The sequence below is a fragment of the Cajanus cajan genome, chromosome 5 (assembly GCF_000230855.2).
Source record: "Cajanus cajan strain Asha chromosome 5, NIPB_CcT2T_4, whole genome shotgun sequence".
In the NCBI taxonomy this organism is placed as follows: domain Eukaryota; kingdom Viridiplantae; phylum Streptophyta; class Magnoliopsida; order Fabales; family Fabaceae; genus Cajanus; species Cajanus cajan.
In genome coordinates, this window is record NC_138521.1 from 53,104,769 (window position 1) to 53,123,514 (window position 18,746).

The 18,746-nt window shown below is 31.6% G+C and overlaps 1 protein-coding gene across 1 annotated transcript; it reads right to left on the bottom strand.

Annotated features, from left to right (window-relative positions):
- Positions 1 to 1,708: 1,708 nt before the first annotated feature.
- UGLYAH (ureidoglycine aminohydrolase) lies at positions 1,709 to 11,180 on the bottom strand. Its single transcript, XM_020375644.3, has 13 exons — positions 11,017 to 11,180; positions 10,665 to 10,793; positions 9,885 to 9,972; positions 9,717 to 9,793; positions 8,828 to 8,867; positions 8,630 to 8,696; positions 7,443 to 7,528; positions 7,086 to 7,167; positions 6,061 to 6,117; positions 5,814 to 5,852; positions 3,370 to 3,440; positions 2,027 to 2,080; positions 1,709 to 1,927 (listed from the first exon to the last, which is right to left on the bottom strand). The coding sequence occupies exons 1-13, from the start codon at positions 11,048 to 11,050 to the stop codon at positions 1,858 to 1,860; spliced, it is 894 nt and encodes a 297-aa protein (XP_020231233.1). The 5' UTR covers positions 11,051 to 11,180; the 3' UTR covers positions 1,709 to 1,857.
- Between the last annotated feature and the right edge of the window lie 7,566 nt (positions 11,181 to 18,746).

The window sequence follows — 18,746 nt, forward strand, 5'->3', positions numbered from 1 at the left end:
TTTAGTGTTATGAAAAAAGATATTCTAGAACACTAATTTCACTATTTCAAGGTACTTTCTAGGATAATGGAATTAGTGTTCTGGAAAAAAAGTTTGGAATTGTGTTTTTTACATACTTCCGAAAAGTATTTTCCAGAATAATATATTGTGTTTTAGAAAGTAGTTTTTCGAGAGTGTATTATTTTACATACTTCCAAAAAAGTACTTTCCAAAATGGTAAATTTATCTTAAACCCTAAACACTAAATTATGTAAAATAACACATTTCCGAAAATTGCTTCTAGAATAGTAAAATTAATGTTTCAAAAATTTACACTGGCAACCAATCATATATTTTAATAGTGTTATGTCAGTTGCTTATTTAATGAAATAATAATAAAATAAGCAACTTTAAAAGATATGATTGGTTGTCAGTGTAAAAAACTTTACACTGGCAATGTATAGATGATTAACTCATTTTGTAAGAGTATTTTTTGGAACACTAAATTTACTATTCCGAAAAGTATTTTATAGAATTATGTTAAAAATCCAATTTCGAAAAAAAGCTTTCACGAACACTAATTTTATTATTCCAGAAAGTATTTTCTAAAATATTAAAATTATTTGATTTTGTGTTTTTTAGACGTGTAAATGGAGGATGTGCTCAAAGAAAAAATGCACATTTGACTCGACACTTTTGACACTATCAAGAAAACCATACATGCTTATAATGTTGTCGAAAATTAGTTCTATATTTTGAATGCGTGTAAAAACTAAAAGAGATGAGGAAAAAGATAATAGTGAGAAAACTAAAAGAATAAGGGAAAAGAAAGTAACGTAAAATTAAAAGAATTAAAGTTACTTACCGGTATAATTGGGAATAGAGGAAAGGTAAAGAGTGCATGTGAAAATTGAAAAGAAGAGGGAAGAAGGTGTGTAAACAAGAATAAAAAAATACTAAATTAAATGTTGGGATGTAAAATTAAAAAAATATATATAAATTATAAAAATTAAGAATATTTTAAAATTTTAATTATTTTAAAAAAAAAACGTGTATATACCATTAGTCATTTGAAAATGGCACGGCCCGTTTCCAGAACATGGACCCAACCAATGCCCAACCTCGTGCCCAGCCTCAAAACTACTTGTGTACTTCTAACAGAGATATTACGTTGTTAGGTTTGCATATGGGGGCACACTTAACAATAAGCTCATTAACAATGTCCCTCACTTAATCACCTAGCACACCACATCTTAGACTATACATAATACATGTGCCCTCCATAATCTCATACTACTCATTACTATGTTGGTTCACTGATTTGGGCATCAAAGTCTCAGTAGGTACATACCACCTCATTAGATTACCCTAAAGAAGTAGCTAAAGCCATTGATCCTTGTATAGCTAAAGCCATTCATTTATCTCCTAACAACTTATGATGCATTCTTAAGGTTGAAGTAATTTTTTAAGCAAAGTTTGAAAACTAACCTGGTAATGAAAAAGAAAGATTCAACCCTAAAGATAATTTAGTATTGTTTGTTCAATACTCGGACAAAAATGAAACTGAAATGCACAAATACTTAAAACATCATGCATACTAGAGAAGAGAGAGAGAGAGAGACTCCATGCTTTTATGTATTTTAAAACAAATTATAAAAATCTAATAAGTGGTTTGTAATTGAAAGTGATTTAAAAATAATTATGAGAATACAAATATATTAAAAATGTGTACACAAAAGGAAAGTGCAATTATATATTGATATAGATTATAGATGTTATAGATGTAGACAGTTAATGTACTTAGCATTTTATTTAAATCATTAAATAAGGAGGTCAGTATCCTTCATATCATTCATCTAACGTCCATCAACATTACAATTACAATGGGCTTCTGTTCACATCTTTGTACAAAAGATATCGTGATCTTGTTTTACCTAGGGCAGCATACCTGATGACAACACATGTACAAGAACACGTTGTAAGACGACATGAACACATAATGTAACAATGAATCATTAAGAATGTAGTCATGTATAATATAATTTACCATTGTGGGACGAATGGTGCCATCCAAATGACATCACCCGCCTGAACTGGGTACCTATTCACAGAAGAAAAAATACAATGAAAAAACAAATCTGCCAGCTTTCAATGATCAGAATAAACAATATCCTATAACAAATCGATCTTGGAAAGACCATAAAAAATAGTATATTCTATCCAAAACTCACTGAAGAACACAGCCTAAAATCAAACCCAATATCTAGCATACAATGCTCTCAACTAGGGGTTTGTGGGACACATTGGGACACCCAGATTTTTTTTTATCTCCTATCTCTACCTGACTCAATTTTTATACGGTCATTTATTTAAATATGTACTTGAGCCAATCAAGATTCAATAATATATAGAACATGATCAAGTCAATTTGATTTATTAAAGTAATATATCAACCTTAACATTATATATAGTAATAATAATATATTTATTTTAAGTCGTTTCATGATGTTAAGTTGAATTATTGTTTTGTGTTAAGGAATTTTAATATTTGAGGATTTCTTATGAGTTTCAATAATGTTTGGAGTTTAACCCCAAGCGTGTGGTTCAGCGGTAGGAGTTGATCCACGTTTAAGCAAGGTCAAAAGTTCGAATCATGCCTTGTGTATGCAGCCGCGTTAAATCTTTGGAGTCAGCTATCCCACTCTTTTAGATGTCTCCCTCGAGAAGATTAGTCTCTGCTATCGGCAGTGGATACTCCAAGGACGAACCAAAAAAAATAATAATAAAAAAAGAATATAACTTAAATTAAGATATATTTCAAAATAAATATTATATATATATATATATATATATCATGTTATACAAAATAGTATCTATTAAATAAAATAAGAATTTATTATTAATACATATTTGTTCAAAAACTTGTATTTTTAAAAGAATAGGTCCGGAGGAAGGAGGATACCAAACATAACTTCAATCTGTCCTCAAAATACATCTAGTATAATTTCTAAAACCTCAACCCATCAAAATCAACCTCAAGTTGGGTCAGGTTAGTGTGATGAGACGGGTCATATACACCCATACTCTCAAGCAAGAAGCACAATCATTCATACCAAACCAGTTAAGTTCAAATAGCCTCTAACACCATTAGTAGCCAACATAGGGCCGCCAAGATCCCAAATTCAACCCAAAAGCTCGAGATTTATAGGCATAGAACAAAGCAATAGACTTTGTACACACCATTCATAGTGCTTCCACATAGGCCAAGTGAAACTTCCTCTTTCAATGCAGCAGTGCCCATTAAGTTTAATGGAAACAAAAATGCCACTATCTAGAACTCCAAGCAACATTCAGATCAATTTTTTGAAAGGTTAGGTCTAAAACTCTTACCAACTATCACCTAAACGATAAATGCCTTGCCCTTCCAATAGCAGCAAACCGTGCTGGTTATAATGGACCTCCTGCAAAAGCCACAAAATTAATAAAAAAATTTAAGAGCCTTCAAAACTTTAATTGGAAGATAAACTAACTTTCTCCTAGACTCGTATATGAATAAATCTAAGGAGAAGTGTACCATAGATCCTAACATTAAGAAGAAAACGCCCTGCTGATTTCAAAAATAATTTCATGGAAGGGCAACTGTATTAAGGATGTGAAAAGAGAAATGAAGAACAAGAATTATGTGGTTCCCCCACCATAGGTTACATCCACGAGTAAGTGAAAGAAGGATAACACTAGAAAGATTATAGTAATTATGATCACTCTCATCTTGTTAGGAGAGAAAAATTATCCCCATCTATCAATAGGAGTAAAACCACCTAACAATTTCCCTCTAGAAACTATAAAAAAAAATATATAAAAAAAAGCTACACGGGAAGATATTGAATAAAATGGGGATGATACAAAACATCATTCAAGCCTCCCTTATAAGGGCTTCAAGAATGAGCTTTGACCACAAATTAAATGTGACTAGAATCTGACCAAGAAGGATAGTCAGTCATTTACTTCTTGGGCAATGTTTATTTAGACATTATCCATTGATTTGTCCAACATTCCCCTACTTGAAGACTTTGATTTTTAATTATGTCTTCACGTGCTTTCAGCTTTACTATTCATTGAATGAAATTCATTCAACACTTGTCATCTTTGCACTATTTATGATTATACGGTAGGTAAAGCTACAACTATCTATAATTTTGATAACCAGCTTACAACTCAACCTGCAAGAATGAACACATAGCCCATAGTGGATTTTCTTTTTGTTGAGATCTCTTGCAAAATCCAAATTTCACCCTTCATAACATAATGCAACATGTGAGGTTCCTTTGATACATCTCAAATCCTTTTCATAAAACTCCAATGTTCTTTATGAAGATTTCTCATGTATCGACCAAACACTCTCATTGGTTGTGCAATGTCTAGTCTTGTACATATCATGGCAGACAGTAGGCTTCCCACTATTGAAGCATATGATACTTTAGACATTTCCATCAAATTTGCTTCACTGCTAGGACAAATATGGATAATTTGTTATTGTTTGGAAGTGGGGAATAGTTCGTCTTGCAATCTTGCATATTGTAGCACCTCAAATATTTCTTGAAATTTCTTTTGAGAAAGCAAAATCTTTGTAACTTTTCCATCTTCATGAATTTGCATCCCTAAAATTTTGTTTTATGGTCCCAAGTCCTTCATATCAAACTCCCTAGCCAATTGTGTCTTCAATTCTTGGACCAGATCTTTATTGGGACCTATTACCAACATGTGATCCACATATAATAGCAAGATATTGAAATTATTATCAAAACTATTACAATAAATACAATGGACTGAACTAAGTGTGTTGCATGATTGCATCCAAGGCTAATAACAAAGAAATCAAACATCTTGGCACCTGTTTTAGACCAACAAATATTAGGTTAACCTATAAACCAAGTTTCCTTTTCAATGTTCTTCAAAGCCTTTATATATTTCTTCCTCAAGCTCTTCACAAAGAACAGTCGTTTTAAGATCTAGTTCAAGATATAAATCAAATGCAACACACATGGTCAAAACTACTCTAACGGTGGAAATTCTGACAATTGGAGAGAATACCTTATTAAAGTCAATACCTTTTTTCTCAACTTAGCCTTTGACCACCAATTTTGCAAAATATTATTCCACTTGGTCATTGTCATCTTATTTGATCTAGTATGCCAATTTGTTCCCTTATGGGGGTGATGAACTGATGATGGAGATCCACCTATGGAGATCTTGTAGGGTTGAGTTTGGCCTTAAACCCAAATTCTAATAGATACCACTATTGGGAAATTTCAAATCATAATTGACTTGCAACAAAAGTTTATAAGAAAAGAAATGAACAACAAGAATTATGTGGTTCCCCCACTGTAGGCTACATCCATAGGAAAAAAGAGGGATCACACTCGAAAGACTATAGTAATTTCAAATTCAATCACTCAACTTGTTATGAGAGAATAATTATCACTATCAATAGATGTATAACACCTTACAATTTCTCTCTAGAAACTATAAAGAAAAGCTACATGAGAAGAGACTGAATAAAAATGGGGATGATACAAAGCATCACTAAAGTCTCCCTTATGTAGGCTTAAGGAATGAGCTTTGATCACAGATTAAAGGTGGCTAGAATATGCCAAAGAAGGATAGTCATCCATGTACTTCTTGACCGTCATTTATTTAGCTACTAAGCATTGATTTGTCCAACAAAAAAGAGGTAATTTATCATCATATCCCCCCACTGTAAAGACCCACGTTTTTAATGCAGCTACAAGGTATAATATTCACATCAGTATTGTACAGGTAGAGAAACAAATTACCTTTACATTAAGAAATTCTCCAGGTTGAAAATCCATTATCTGCAGCCATGGGTACATCAGTAACATTTAACCAAAATTTACCAGGAACCATGGTCATATGAAAATTGGATAAAATCAACGAATAACAGACTGCCAGAAGAATAGCTTTCCAGATTGAAAATAAATAGCGATGAATAACCATGGTCATTATGAAATTTACATTAAGAAATTCTCCAGGTTTAAAATAACATGAGAGATTTGAGCTTACATGGATATTGAAGTCATATGCCAAAGATGTTGGAAGTAGCTTTCGCAGTTCAAAAATCTGATAATTATAGAGAAAGAAAAACTGTTAAAAAACTTGGGATACAATGAATAGTGGTTCAAAAACTTATGATAGATAGAGAAATAGAGAGCAGAGACATCTGATTTTTGAGGTAACCCCAACAAATGGGGAATTTCTAATATATCACAATTGTATTACCTACATACCAAAAGCATACAGTGACTTGTTTCAATTGTTAAACATGGACTGTCAAATTAACATGAAAGAAGTTATATGATTTGACAGGTGTAAGATTCCCAGAAAAGAATAATGACATGTTCAGAGTAATAAGCATACTCTCAAATTAAGATAAGAAGCGACAAGAACCCAAAGCAAATAAGAATTGCTACAGACAATGACATTAATAGCTATAACAGTGGTATAAATGTTCATTTGTGAACTGATAGAAACCTTAGGATAAACGGACAACTGCATTATTGATTGAAAATGGAAGGAGCATTATAAGATAAACCCTTGTAACTTGGCTAGGCTTTACTTACCCTCCGACCGAGTCAAATTAGTATGAGACGAAGCCTTAGGACATTGGTGTGAAATAAAAAAATAAAAAAGATAAACCCTTGTAATCCCAGAACAGAAGCTCCTCAGAATAAAAGGTTCCCTCTCTTCCCAAGTCAGAGTATACACTCTAGACTACCAAATTGAAAATACAAACTCCACAACAGCATGCCTTTTCTTCTCCCTCCCTATTTATAGTCTTATATAAGACTAAGAGATTTCATTATCTGTTTTCTTTTATCTCTCCGTAACTAACTCTTCCCTCCTTTCCTATTTCCCACCTAAAGTGATTCTAAGTCGGTCTTGTACATTTGGGCTTGTGGTCAAGAACCTATCATGAACTATAGTCTTAAATTGGAAAATATAATGGCTGAATTTAAAACAAAAAAAAAAAAAAAAACGAAGGCAAACTAAAGCAAAATGCTTTCAGTATATTGGAGTCAAAAACTTACCTCGCCTGGAGTTTCAAGGAGTGGTTGCTTATCAGTTGAATTAACCACTGGCTCTGGGACATGATTTGGCAGCTGGGTATATCTAACAGATTATAAACATTTTTCATAGTCAAGTCACTAGAATATTCATGACTGCTTACTATTTAAATGCATGCAACAAAAATAAGACCTAATCCTTGAAAACTATACCAACCTATGTTGTGAGTTGTGACTAATTATAAAAGAATCTTGAAATATAAAATGGATTCATCTATCCATTTTCATTTCATGATCATAATTAATTGCATGAATTCTCATAATGGCAAGATGGTGGAGATGAAACATAAATTACACATAGGGGAAATAAAAAGTACAAACCTTCGTTCAAATACCACAATAGTTGCAAAAGCATCACATTCAATTGAATGTTCAAAATTTGGAGGAAAATAAGCATACGAATCCACCTGGAATTAAAACCATGGTATCAATTTTTTATAGCCTTTATAGAAAATGTAGTGATTATCTAAATTATATGAATAAGGTTATGGTGGTATTATATTTCCACTAATCTTGTTTCCATTGCACGCTGCACATAGCTAAGCAGTGTGCAAATAGACTAAGGTTAATTATAAGCATCTACTAGAGGGAAATACATATTTCTAAGATTCCCTTCTGTCACATCACTTTCCTGTTATCCTAATAATTAAAGCATAACAATAAAAAATTGTAATAGCATGGTATAAGTAAAAAATATATATAAATAAATAAATGATGAAACATCAGTCATTCTTTATTTTTATATAAAAAAACATTTCAGGAATTGTATCTTGACTTTAAGCCCAATTTTAAATGCGTCTGGAACTGCACCTAGCACCAAGGTTTAATAATGAGCTGGATCTCAGAAAAAAAAATGTAAATAAAATTAGCAAAAACAGCAATAAGAATACATCATGTAATACATTTCCTGAATCTAACATAATCAACATAGAGCTTCTCCTACAAGTGCATTTCTCCTGATATGTAGTTTAAGTGTAGGCATAGTTCGAAAAAAGCCTTCTCATGATATGTTTCAAAGAGTACAACTGGAATTAGGAGGGCACGAATTTATAGTAATGAGTGGTATGTGCAACTCTCTAGTGTATTTAGCAGTAGAGGAAGGCCCATATTTCAATGGTTTCTCTTTACACTTGATTTTTTTAAAGGACAAGATGGTGTTCAAAGCTTCCCTTTGGTACACTTTACTCATGGTTTTTTCAAGAGAACTGCTATTACTGATATGGAAAGAGGTTGGAAGATTTGTTTCATTTTGAGCCAATTTGGCTCCCTGCTATCTTCAACTGTCTCTTTTAAGGAGGATATTTAATTCCCCTTCAGATTCTTTTTTCTTTCTAACAATAGTTTCTTCTTTTATTACTTTAAAATAAATAAAATAAATAAAAAAACTAATAGTAGTTTAAAAAATACATTAACTAAACTTAAGATAAATATAAATACCAATTTTAACAGTACTCAAAATTAGTACTGACAGAACAACTTCATTTACATAATAATCATAAGCTTATTACCTTCAGTAGTTGGCTAACACCAGCAGAATTAGTGAGGGTGATAGCACCTTGGAGCACAAAAATCAATCTACACATAACAGAACAATATTGTAAATACATCAAACAAGAATTTAGAGCCAGAAACAATGTCAAAACAGTATCATGGAAAAGAAATTGAGGAGGGGTAGAATTCAGAAACTGAAATAACAAGTTCACAACCTCTCCACATCATGCAGGGGTAGTCCTGATCTTGAATTTTCTGGAAAAGGGGCAAAGCATATATTAGAACTTAGAAGTGTACATAAAACATCAAACGTCACAACCGAAATGCCTATCACTGAGTAAAAGGAAAGTATCAAGGTAGACTTGGAGGATATGATGGAAAATTGGAAATTGTATCCCAACATCTTTATGATCCCTAAAAAGAGAAGCAAATAAGATATTGCCAAACAGTAAAAAAATTAGGCCTAAACAAAAGAAAAGTGGCAGGGAACCAGACATAATGGCACCAAATAATGAAATAAAGATATTTTGTTAAGGTGCAGTTACAACTTCCAAGCCATTCCAGGGCATTGTAGAGTTGAAGTATGAGAAAGTAGTTCTTGAACCAGCGTGATGTGAAGCATTGGACCAAAGAAACATTATTTTGGATTATACAGAAAGAATAATCCTCTGTGAGGGATGAAAGCTGATTTTTTGACATGCAATTACCTTTACAAAGTAATTTTTCTTTCATTGTCATTCCAAGTATTAAACATTTTCCATGCCACACTTCTTTTTTTCCAATAATATTAAGGAGGCTTGTAAAGAGGCTTTTTTTCATTTGTTAATTGCATCAATTTTCCATGCCACGCTTCTTTACAAAGAGGCTTTTTTTTCAATAATATCCCACATGCTTCAGATATTCAAGGAAAGAAGAAAGCGGCTTCCAAAATATGTATAATCATATATGAGCAGAAAATGGCATCACAAAATTAGCGTGTTGCAAAATATGTAGTCTAGAATAATTGATTCATGTATGCTGAAAAAACAATATCTCATCTGATGAGAAGATACCCAGGTAACTTCATAAATATAATAGATTCAGTGAAATAAGTCATAATCAAACCTTTCAACTTAGCTAGGTACATTACAAAGTGTGAACCCATATGTGGTGAAATTAAATATGCCCCTGATGTGTTGATCCTGACAAAGAAATTTAAGTTACGACACAACAAGAGGGCAATGAAGAAGCTTAAACATCTTAACAAAAACAAATGAGGAAAGTTAAGAGTACCAATCGGGCAATGGGCTATATACATGACTTTCTGGTGTTATCAAAGCATGATCGCTCTTATAAACACTACGTGTGAATCCAGGCAAATCTGACAAACAAAAGCACAGTAAAGTCAGATCAATACAAGTTCACAATATAATTCTTCTCTTGGAAATAGTTGAACACTCAACAGTAACATAAACTCAACTGATATCTAAACAACCTTTTTATATAGTTCACCAGAAAAAAAAATTATATATATATATCGCAACTCAAGTATCCTAATAATCAAGCCCGGTAGTTAAGTGTCACATTTCACCACTTAAGCCAATTCTTTCAGCAACCAAAAATAATAATCTCACAGCAATTCTGGACGCCACAACTTTATCTTGGGAAAAAGTCATGTGTTCAAAAGAAGGAAATGAAAATGAGTCAAGCAAATCAGAAACCATGAACTTCTTGGGTTTGAACAGGCTCACAAGCCTGCTACAAAATGTACAATTTCATATGTTTTACCATTATGCACCTAACACTTTTTGCTTACATTTACTTAATTTATTTGCAACTAAAATGTATTTTGTGTTCCCTACAAAGACCCCCCTTCCATCATTAAAAACAGACGAAACTCCCATTTATTGAAAAACGAAATCAACCGAAACCAAAACAGTAACCACCAGCAGACTATATTTGCTTCCTGCCCCATTAAACAATTCACATCAACATAATTATAACTTTACCGTTTTATAAGATAAGGAGAGGAAAAGAAAAACAGAATTAATATAACAAAAATAGATGACAAACCTTGAAGGTGAACAGGAGAGAGAGTGGGATTGTCGACTTTCCAATAAAGAGGCTTTGACTTCGATTCAGTGCTGAGCACTGAAGGAGCAGAGCAAAACCCTTCTTTAGCCAATGCATATTTAAACAAGCCTGAAGAAGCAACAAAGCATAACTGAAGTCATTTCCTAATTCCTACACTCTTCAACCACCACTTTCAAAACGCCTCCATTTAGCAACCAAGAACAACCCACAAAACATTAAAAAAATAAAAAAAAATAACAGTACAGTAGATATATTAGGGTGTTGCTGCCTTCATTTTCTTTATGGCATCCAAACAGAGTACAAAATGAAACAGTGGAAGAAGAGAGAGTACCCAGAATAAGGAGGAGGACAATGATACTCCGCATCTTCGGATGAGAAAGTGTGTGTTAGGACTGAGAAGAAGAGTGGCTCAAATGAAAGTATGTGGATGAGTGTGTCACAGTCACACTGAGACACTGATTCCTCAAGAGTCAATACCTACAAATACAGTACCGCATTGCAAGAACAAGTTGATTAAGGTTTGGGCCTTTATTTATTTTTACTATTTATTTTCTCTTACAGCCCGTTTCTTTTTACTTTTAATTTATAATATATTAAATAATTCTGAGTTGAATACATTCTTATTTTTTATTCTAATATTTCTTAAATTTTAAAATTTTAGTTTTATGTATCTATATTTATAAAATAATAATTCTAATAGCAAAATTAAGATGCCTGCACGAAGATAATTCGATAATTAGAAAACTTTAAATCAAAATTTGAAAATACTTGAAATAAGAATTCATGCAATTTCCTTAATCTATTTTTTAACTTGAATTTTTTTTTTCATGAGAATTGTAGCAATATTATCAACGTTGTTCTTCTTCATAAAATTTATTGTTGAGTTGATATGAAGAAGTACAATAATTTCAACTAAATTTTTCTAATTAAAAAATTTATTTCTCATTGGCCAAAGTCATAACCATGATTGTTACAACTTTCATGACCCATAAAAAAGGATTCTCCATATTCTAAAAGCTTTGAAATCTCATTTTATTTCTTATTTTCAAGTTTGTTGTTTCTAAAGGTCACTTTATCATGAGTAATTTCTATTATGAGCTCATTTGAATCACATTTTAGAATTTGAAAATGTCTTTTCAAGTTACTCATTTTTCAAATCTTCTTTATTTAAAATAGCGTACGTGACTTTTTGCTTCTATTGAAAAACCTTTATTTCTCATTTTAATGGACATAAGCTTATACTTGGAAGGACAAAAAATTGTGCATCCCATATTTTTAAAACATAAAGAATAATTCTTTTCAACCATTTGTCGCGCACTCAAAAAGTTTTGATTTATTTTAGGCACAAATAAAACATCTAAAATATATTTTATACCTAAAGGAATTTCAACAGTAACAATCTTTTACCTTTGACATCAACACTTTCTCCATTATCTATAGTGACTTTGGAGATTTGGGACCAATTTAATTCCTTGATAATTGTAGCATCAGGAGTCATATGATTTGTGCATCCACTGTCTATGAGTCATGTCTCTTTGCTTTTGCTTATTGAATAAGACGTAGCAACAAATAGATGTTCCTCATGTTGTTTTTCATGCTCTGCAATTTGGGCTTGATGTTCTTGTGGGTTTGTATTATTTTTACAAACCTTCTCCACATGATCAAACTAATTGCATGCCCTACATTAATGTTTGGTTTAAACCAACAAAAAATTTCGATATGATTTTTCTTCTTACAATGACGGCATGGTGAAAACTTGTTTTTCCAACTTTTTCCATTATTGTTTTTTTCCTATTTTTTTTTGCCTCTTGTGTATGTCATAAAAGCACCTTTAATATTTTCTTTCATCCTTGAAGATTTCTTTTGTTTAGTAGGTTGCAGATTTACATGTAATACTAGAGACCGTAAATAAAATTGTAGATTTACATGTAATAAAAGAGAAAAAGAATTAGAAGAAACTAATAACATAAAACAAAAGTTAAAAATAATACCAATAAATTACAAAAGTTAAAAAATTAGTGTCGATTTTTCTAACACTAACATAAATTAAGTTTAGTGTCAAAAAAGTCAACACTATATTTAAATAATAGCGTCAATTTTTCCGATACTAAATTTAATTTAAATTCAGTATCAGAAAAATCGATATTACATTTTAGATTGACTGACAGTATTTACATCAATTATTAGTATTTACATCAATTATTAGTTGACACTTATTTTTCATAGATATTTTAACATTTTCTTATAGTGAATTAAACCAAAGAAAAAACCTCTTTCCAAATAGTTCGCCACACCCAAGCGCATTGACCTTGTCTAAACTATATTCATGAATTTGATTTGAAGAGGAAAAAAAAGTACTAAATTTTGATGTCCTGACCAGACCAGTGTGATGAATCGTATGTGCAATAGCATACTTTTTATTATATTTTAAAATAGTGAAGTTGTTATTTCAATTTACGTTTGCGTACCAAAAAACAAATTACGTTTATTATATATATTAGTAGTAATTAAGAGTTATAGTTGACAGCCAACGATTTGATGATTCAAAACAGGAAAGAATGGGATGAGGAGTTTATATATGCAGTTTTGCCTTCACATGTGGCAGATCGTGTAAAGCGTATGTTCATTCCGCGAGAGTGTTGAAGTGAAAGTGTTTATCTCGAAGGCTTGTTGTGAATGTTTGCCCACAAGATTCGTGTTACAACAAAGAGGTATTCCTTGTCTCTAGTATGTGTTTGCTGTAATCACGATATAGAAAATTGTTGGCACTCTTTAGTTACTATTAATTCCTGGTGTAACATAGTTGATAATTGTGAAATATGAATACATATTTTTATTTAATTTAAATAGTTATTAATATATTTTATGTTTATAAACTTTGTTTTTATCACAAAATATTTAGTTAAGAGATAATTTTAATTTTAAGGTTTAATTATTTAAATATTATGTATTTTTAATATTTTTCTTTGTTGAGATATAACACGAGGAGAAATAATTTAAAAGCTACAAATATCATAAGGAAATCATAACTCCAAATTACATAGAAAACCACTATGAGCTAGTAAAACTTGTTAAAAACGACCAAATCATAGTTTGAAACAAGCAGCAATAGAGAGCGTCCTTGGAAGAGCACCGGAGCACACATATGCTCACTCAAAGCAAACCACAAATCTGACCTAAAAATTCATTAGAGAATATTATAAAAATACGATCTCAAGGAGGTCTCTATATCCATTTTTACTTTTACAAACACAGTTCTAGAGAGATTATGGAGAGTTTTGTGAGGTTACTCTTGTAATTACATATTGCTCAAAGGTTATTCTTCTATTGTGTAATCCTTAGTCATGAGTGACTTAGTCCTTGATGACAACTTCTAGTAGATGTTGATCAAGTTTACCAATTAGAGTGGTTCCAAGTCTCTTGATCTTTCTTTGAGTTCCTTCTTTGTCAAGATTGATTGAAGAACACCTTGGGAAGGTGCTAAACCTCTGGAGTTGGAAGCACTCAAGCAAAGGACTCAAGTAATTGCTCACAAAGGTGGATGAACCTAGAGTAGAAATTTCCTGAATTCCTAAAGTTCTAAGCTCTAAGTTGAGAGGAAATTTGCAACAATGCATAATGCTCTGTATATGCAACTCAAAGTGATTACAAAGAATAGAAGGAAGCTTAATTTATAGGCAAGAAGTGTTAGAAATTGGTGCCACCCACCAAGCTTAATCTTAGGCGCTGAAAATTTGAAATTCAAATGGAGTTTGAATTTCAAATTCTTTTGCAGCCACATGCTAGCCCATGTATAGGTCCAACCTCATTTAGGTTGCATTTAGACTTAATTTTGAGGTATTTGGGGCAGATTAAGTGCAGTCCACCTTAGGTTAACACATGTACACCAAATGCATCTCAAATTAAATCTAAATGTAACCTAATTTAGCTATGTTTGCATAATTAAGCTTTTCCTCTCAAAACCTACTCTAATGGTCTAAATACAATGGTCTAACTATTCTAAACATTAGAAAAAAACAAAAGAAATAAAATGAGACCAATATTGGATACCAAAATATCTAAGGTCCATTAAGCCCAAAAGTAGCCCCAAAAACCCAAATGTATGTGGCCCAAAATACAAGACCAAAAAGTATGAAACCTATACTAATATAATACATACTAAATGATGGATAATCATGATCTCAAAGTGTGACCCATGTGAAGAGCAACTTAGGTCCACCAAGCCCACTAAACATGAGAAAATAATCTTCAATATGTTTGAAGAAAGGAGTCAACCACTTGATCAAGGGGTGTGTTCAATGATTAAAGAAGAAGAAAAAAACAAATCATGAGAAAGAAGAAAAAAAGAAACCAATAGTTTTGCTTGAGGAGAAAGTGACAACTCCAAGAGAACAAAGCTTCTATCTTGACCAACAAGTATACCGTTTTAAGAATAATTTTTAATTTTTTTTTGTAGGAAAATGGAAGTTTAATAAGTAGTTAGAACCCTATGTTATCAAGGGATACACATCTAAAGGAAGGGTGGAGATAGATGATTCAATTTCAAGGAGATGTTATAATAAGGTGAAAAAGGAAAGGGTCAAGCCCTATCTTGAGGGTAAACTAAAAAATAGACCTCAAATGGAATTTAAGGACTCTTGAAGGTCCTGTCATCCATCAAGCTAATGACGTTAAAAAAAAATAGTTGGGAGGCAACCAAGTAGGTAACATTATTCTTCCCTTTTTATTTTCATTATTTTCAATTTGCTACTATACTAATATACTCACTCAAAACGAGCTCCATAGTCACTTAAGCAAGTATATCATGAGCTCTCCAATGGCCTTTTTGTGGTCACTTGCTTAAAGTGAGCCCTATTCCTGCTCTAAGTGCCCAAAATACAAACCTCTTTGAGTTGATTCGCTCAAAGCAATCAAAGTTTGCTTTGAGCAAAGTTCAACTTGCTTAAGGCAACCATAGGAGTATCTTTGAGTGACCAAAAAAAGTTTTAAAAAAAATGTCTACTGCTATTTTTTTAGAGTTGTGTAGCTTACGTGACATGGTCATCTTACTTTGGAGGATCAAGATGCTGCTAGCCGTGGAGGAAAAATGGCAGAGTCATTTGAGAAGAAGGAGGATGCATAGGCTTGTTTGAGAGACTAAGTTTTCTTACTTTTTTCTTTTTCTAGCATTTTTATTTATTTTTATCTTTGAACTATTTTCTAATTCTTGCCTAAGTTGTATGTGTGACTCTAACCGGGATGTATGGGAATGTTAATTGAAGACAATCTTTATTATTAATCAATAAATAACTATTCTATTTGGTAAAAGCAAAATCTTTTGTGGTAATAGTGGAGGTGAAATTACTTGAATGTTTGTGTTTATTTCTCTAAGACTGGAAATTTTGGTATCAACATTTATGTTTTTCAAAAAGCATAATTGGTGAATGAGATATCCACAAATAGTAAGGATTGAGTGTCCGCATTCTCTTCTGTTCAATTGATTTTGCTTAAATCATGCAATTATGTGAAGTTATATGTATCGAGACATGATCAAGGCAATTTTTTAAATATTGTTTCAACCACTAGCCAAAAAATCAACCTAAATTTTTTTGTTAATTTTAATACTTGTTACCCCTTTGAGCCAAACACTAAATTTCTTCTTTTAGAACACAAGCCAATTAGAAAAACAAATTGTTACCCTATAACTTTAGGAATAAGGAGTACACTTTAACTAAAAATAAGTGAAAATGGTTATAAGTTTGGTGTGGGCATACACTATACCCACAACGTAAGTAAAGATTCTAAGTTTGGTATGGGTATGCTACACCCACAAAAATACCAGAAAGGTTAGTGATGACCCAAACACTAACATAAAGTTGTAAGTATCCTTCTGCCAAAATAATAATAAATAAATAATATAAATAATGGTATAAATAAAAAGCAGAAGAAAGGTGCAGAATTTGAAATTGAAAATAGTGCTTTGAGGAAATCTAAAAGGAATTAAAGTGATAAGTAAAAAGAATACAACTAAGTGTTCATCTTAACCTTAGGTGTTCTTGATTTCCAAAAAAATAATGAATTTTTGGTTAGCTCGACCACATTACAAGCCAAAATAGTGATTTGTACACACTTTTGATTTTCACACAATTGTTCTGAAAAAGAAAGATGAAGAGAAAATTAAATTGGGTGGTGTTGAATACGTGAATTAAGTGAACCACTAACTACATAATTACACTTGAAATTACAATGACAAAGAGAGCAAGTGTATTGGATTATATAAATTATGAGTGTCATAAGAACTAGTCTCTTAGAAGTTTCTTCACGCATTTCTTGTGAGGATCTAATATTATTACTACAAGGACAATATGATTGTTTGAATAGTATGGAAAAATACTATTGAAAAATTCGTTCATATTAAATGTTCCTAATACATCTTAAGTAAGATTGTGTTTAATGTTTAAATTGCTTGAGGACAAGCAAGATTTTAAGTTTGGTGTATTTTGATAATTGTTAAATATGCATACATATTTTATTCAATTTAAGCAATTATTAATATATTTTATTCTTATAAATCTTGTTTTTGACCAAAAAATACATAGTTAAGAGTTCATTTCAATTTTAGGATTTAATTATCTAAATATTAGATATTTTTAATGTTTTCTTTATTGAGATATAATGGAGAAATAATTTAGAAACTACAAATTTCAAAGGGGAACCGTAACTCAAAGTTACATAAAAGACTGCTCTAAACTAGCAAAATTCGTTCAAAACAACCAAATCATCGTTTGAAATGAGCAACAACAGAGAGCACCCATGAAGGATCACATCAACTCACTCAAAGCAGGCTACTTGAGTGCTCTAAGCGAGCCATAACATAGATCATCATTGGAGCGCGTATATGCTTGCTCAAAGTAGGTTACATGGCCGCTTTGAGCAAGCATATCTGACCTAAAAGCCTATGAGAGAATATTATAAAAATAGGGTCTCTGTATCAATTCTTACTTTTACAAACACAATTCTAGAGAGATTAGGGAGAGTTTTTGTGAGGTTACTCTTGCAATCACAAATCGCTAGTCATTTGTCATGAGTGGCTAAGTCACTTATTGTGTAATCCTTAGTCATGAGTGACTAAGTCCTCTTTTGTTGGAAATTGATGTAGTTATTGTACAGATGTAATCTTCCATGTTTTCATTCAATATATTATTTTTATTCAATTAATCGCTTTTTACTTTGTATTTAATGTGTGCGTGTTTTGGCCAATGCATGATTTTATAATTTTAATCGAGGATGGGAAACTCTTTTAGAATTACGATCTAGGTAAAACACCAATAACATTTATTATCAAGAAATTGGAATAAACTTTATCAATTGACTTTTAATCTGTCACCTTAATGCAAGATTGTTTAGCAAACTTCACTGAAAAATTAAGATTTCTCTTAAACAACCTAAAATTTCTCATCTAAGAAATTAAGATTAAAATATAATTGTGGACTGTTGAATTAATTGTATAATTACCACGTTAAATGAAAATTGGGGATGATTTTACTTGGAGAATGTTAGTGAAATCAATCTTGCTCTTGTCATTATCTAAATTCAAATTCTTTATTATTTTGTCACATGTTTTTCTATAAAATTGTATTGCAATTTAAACAATTTAATTTTTTTTTATACATATGTTTAGTACCTGAATTATATTAAACAAGTATAAATTCAAATCTTTATGCATACGATAACTTGGATTTTTATCTTTTTTCTTACTTATTACAATTGGTATAGTTCTCAAATATGCATATAATTCTCTAATGGTTAAAACCCTATTTTAGTCCCTTATAATCTTTTTTTGTTTCAATTTAGTCCCTCATTAATTTCTGGTCTCAATTTGGTCCCAAATTAATTAATTGGTTTCAATTTAGTCCCAAATTAATTAATTAGTTTCAATGTGGGACTTCCGTTCAAATTATTTAAACAGAGTTAACTTTTGGCCACGTGGATGCCACGTAGATGCATACGTGGCATCCACGTGGATGAGAAAATTCTTTTTAATACACCTGGACCCGGAACGGCCTGTTCTGAAACCGGAAC

Excerpts from the sequence above, each read along its gene's own strand:
- UGLYAH (XM_020375644.3), bottom strand. The coding sequence starts at position 11,050 with ATGCGGAGTATCATTGTCCTCCTCCTTATTCTGG. Across the intron at positions 10,794-11,016 it reads TGTCCTCCTCCTTATTCTGG|GCTTGTTTAAATATGCATTG; the intron begins GTACTCTCTCTT and ends TTGCTTCTTCAG. Across the intron at positions 6,118-7,085 it reads TCCTTGAAACTCCAGGCGAG|ATTTTTGAACTGCGAAAGCT; the intron begins GTAAGTTTTTGA and ends TATAATTATCAG.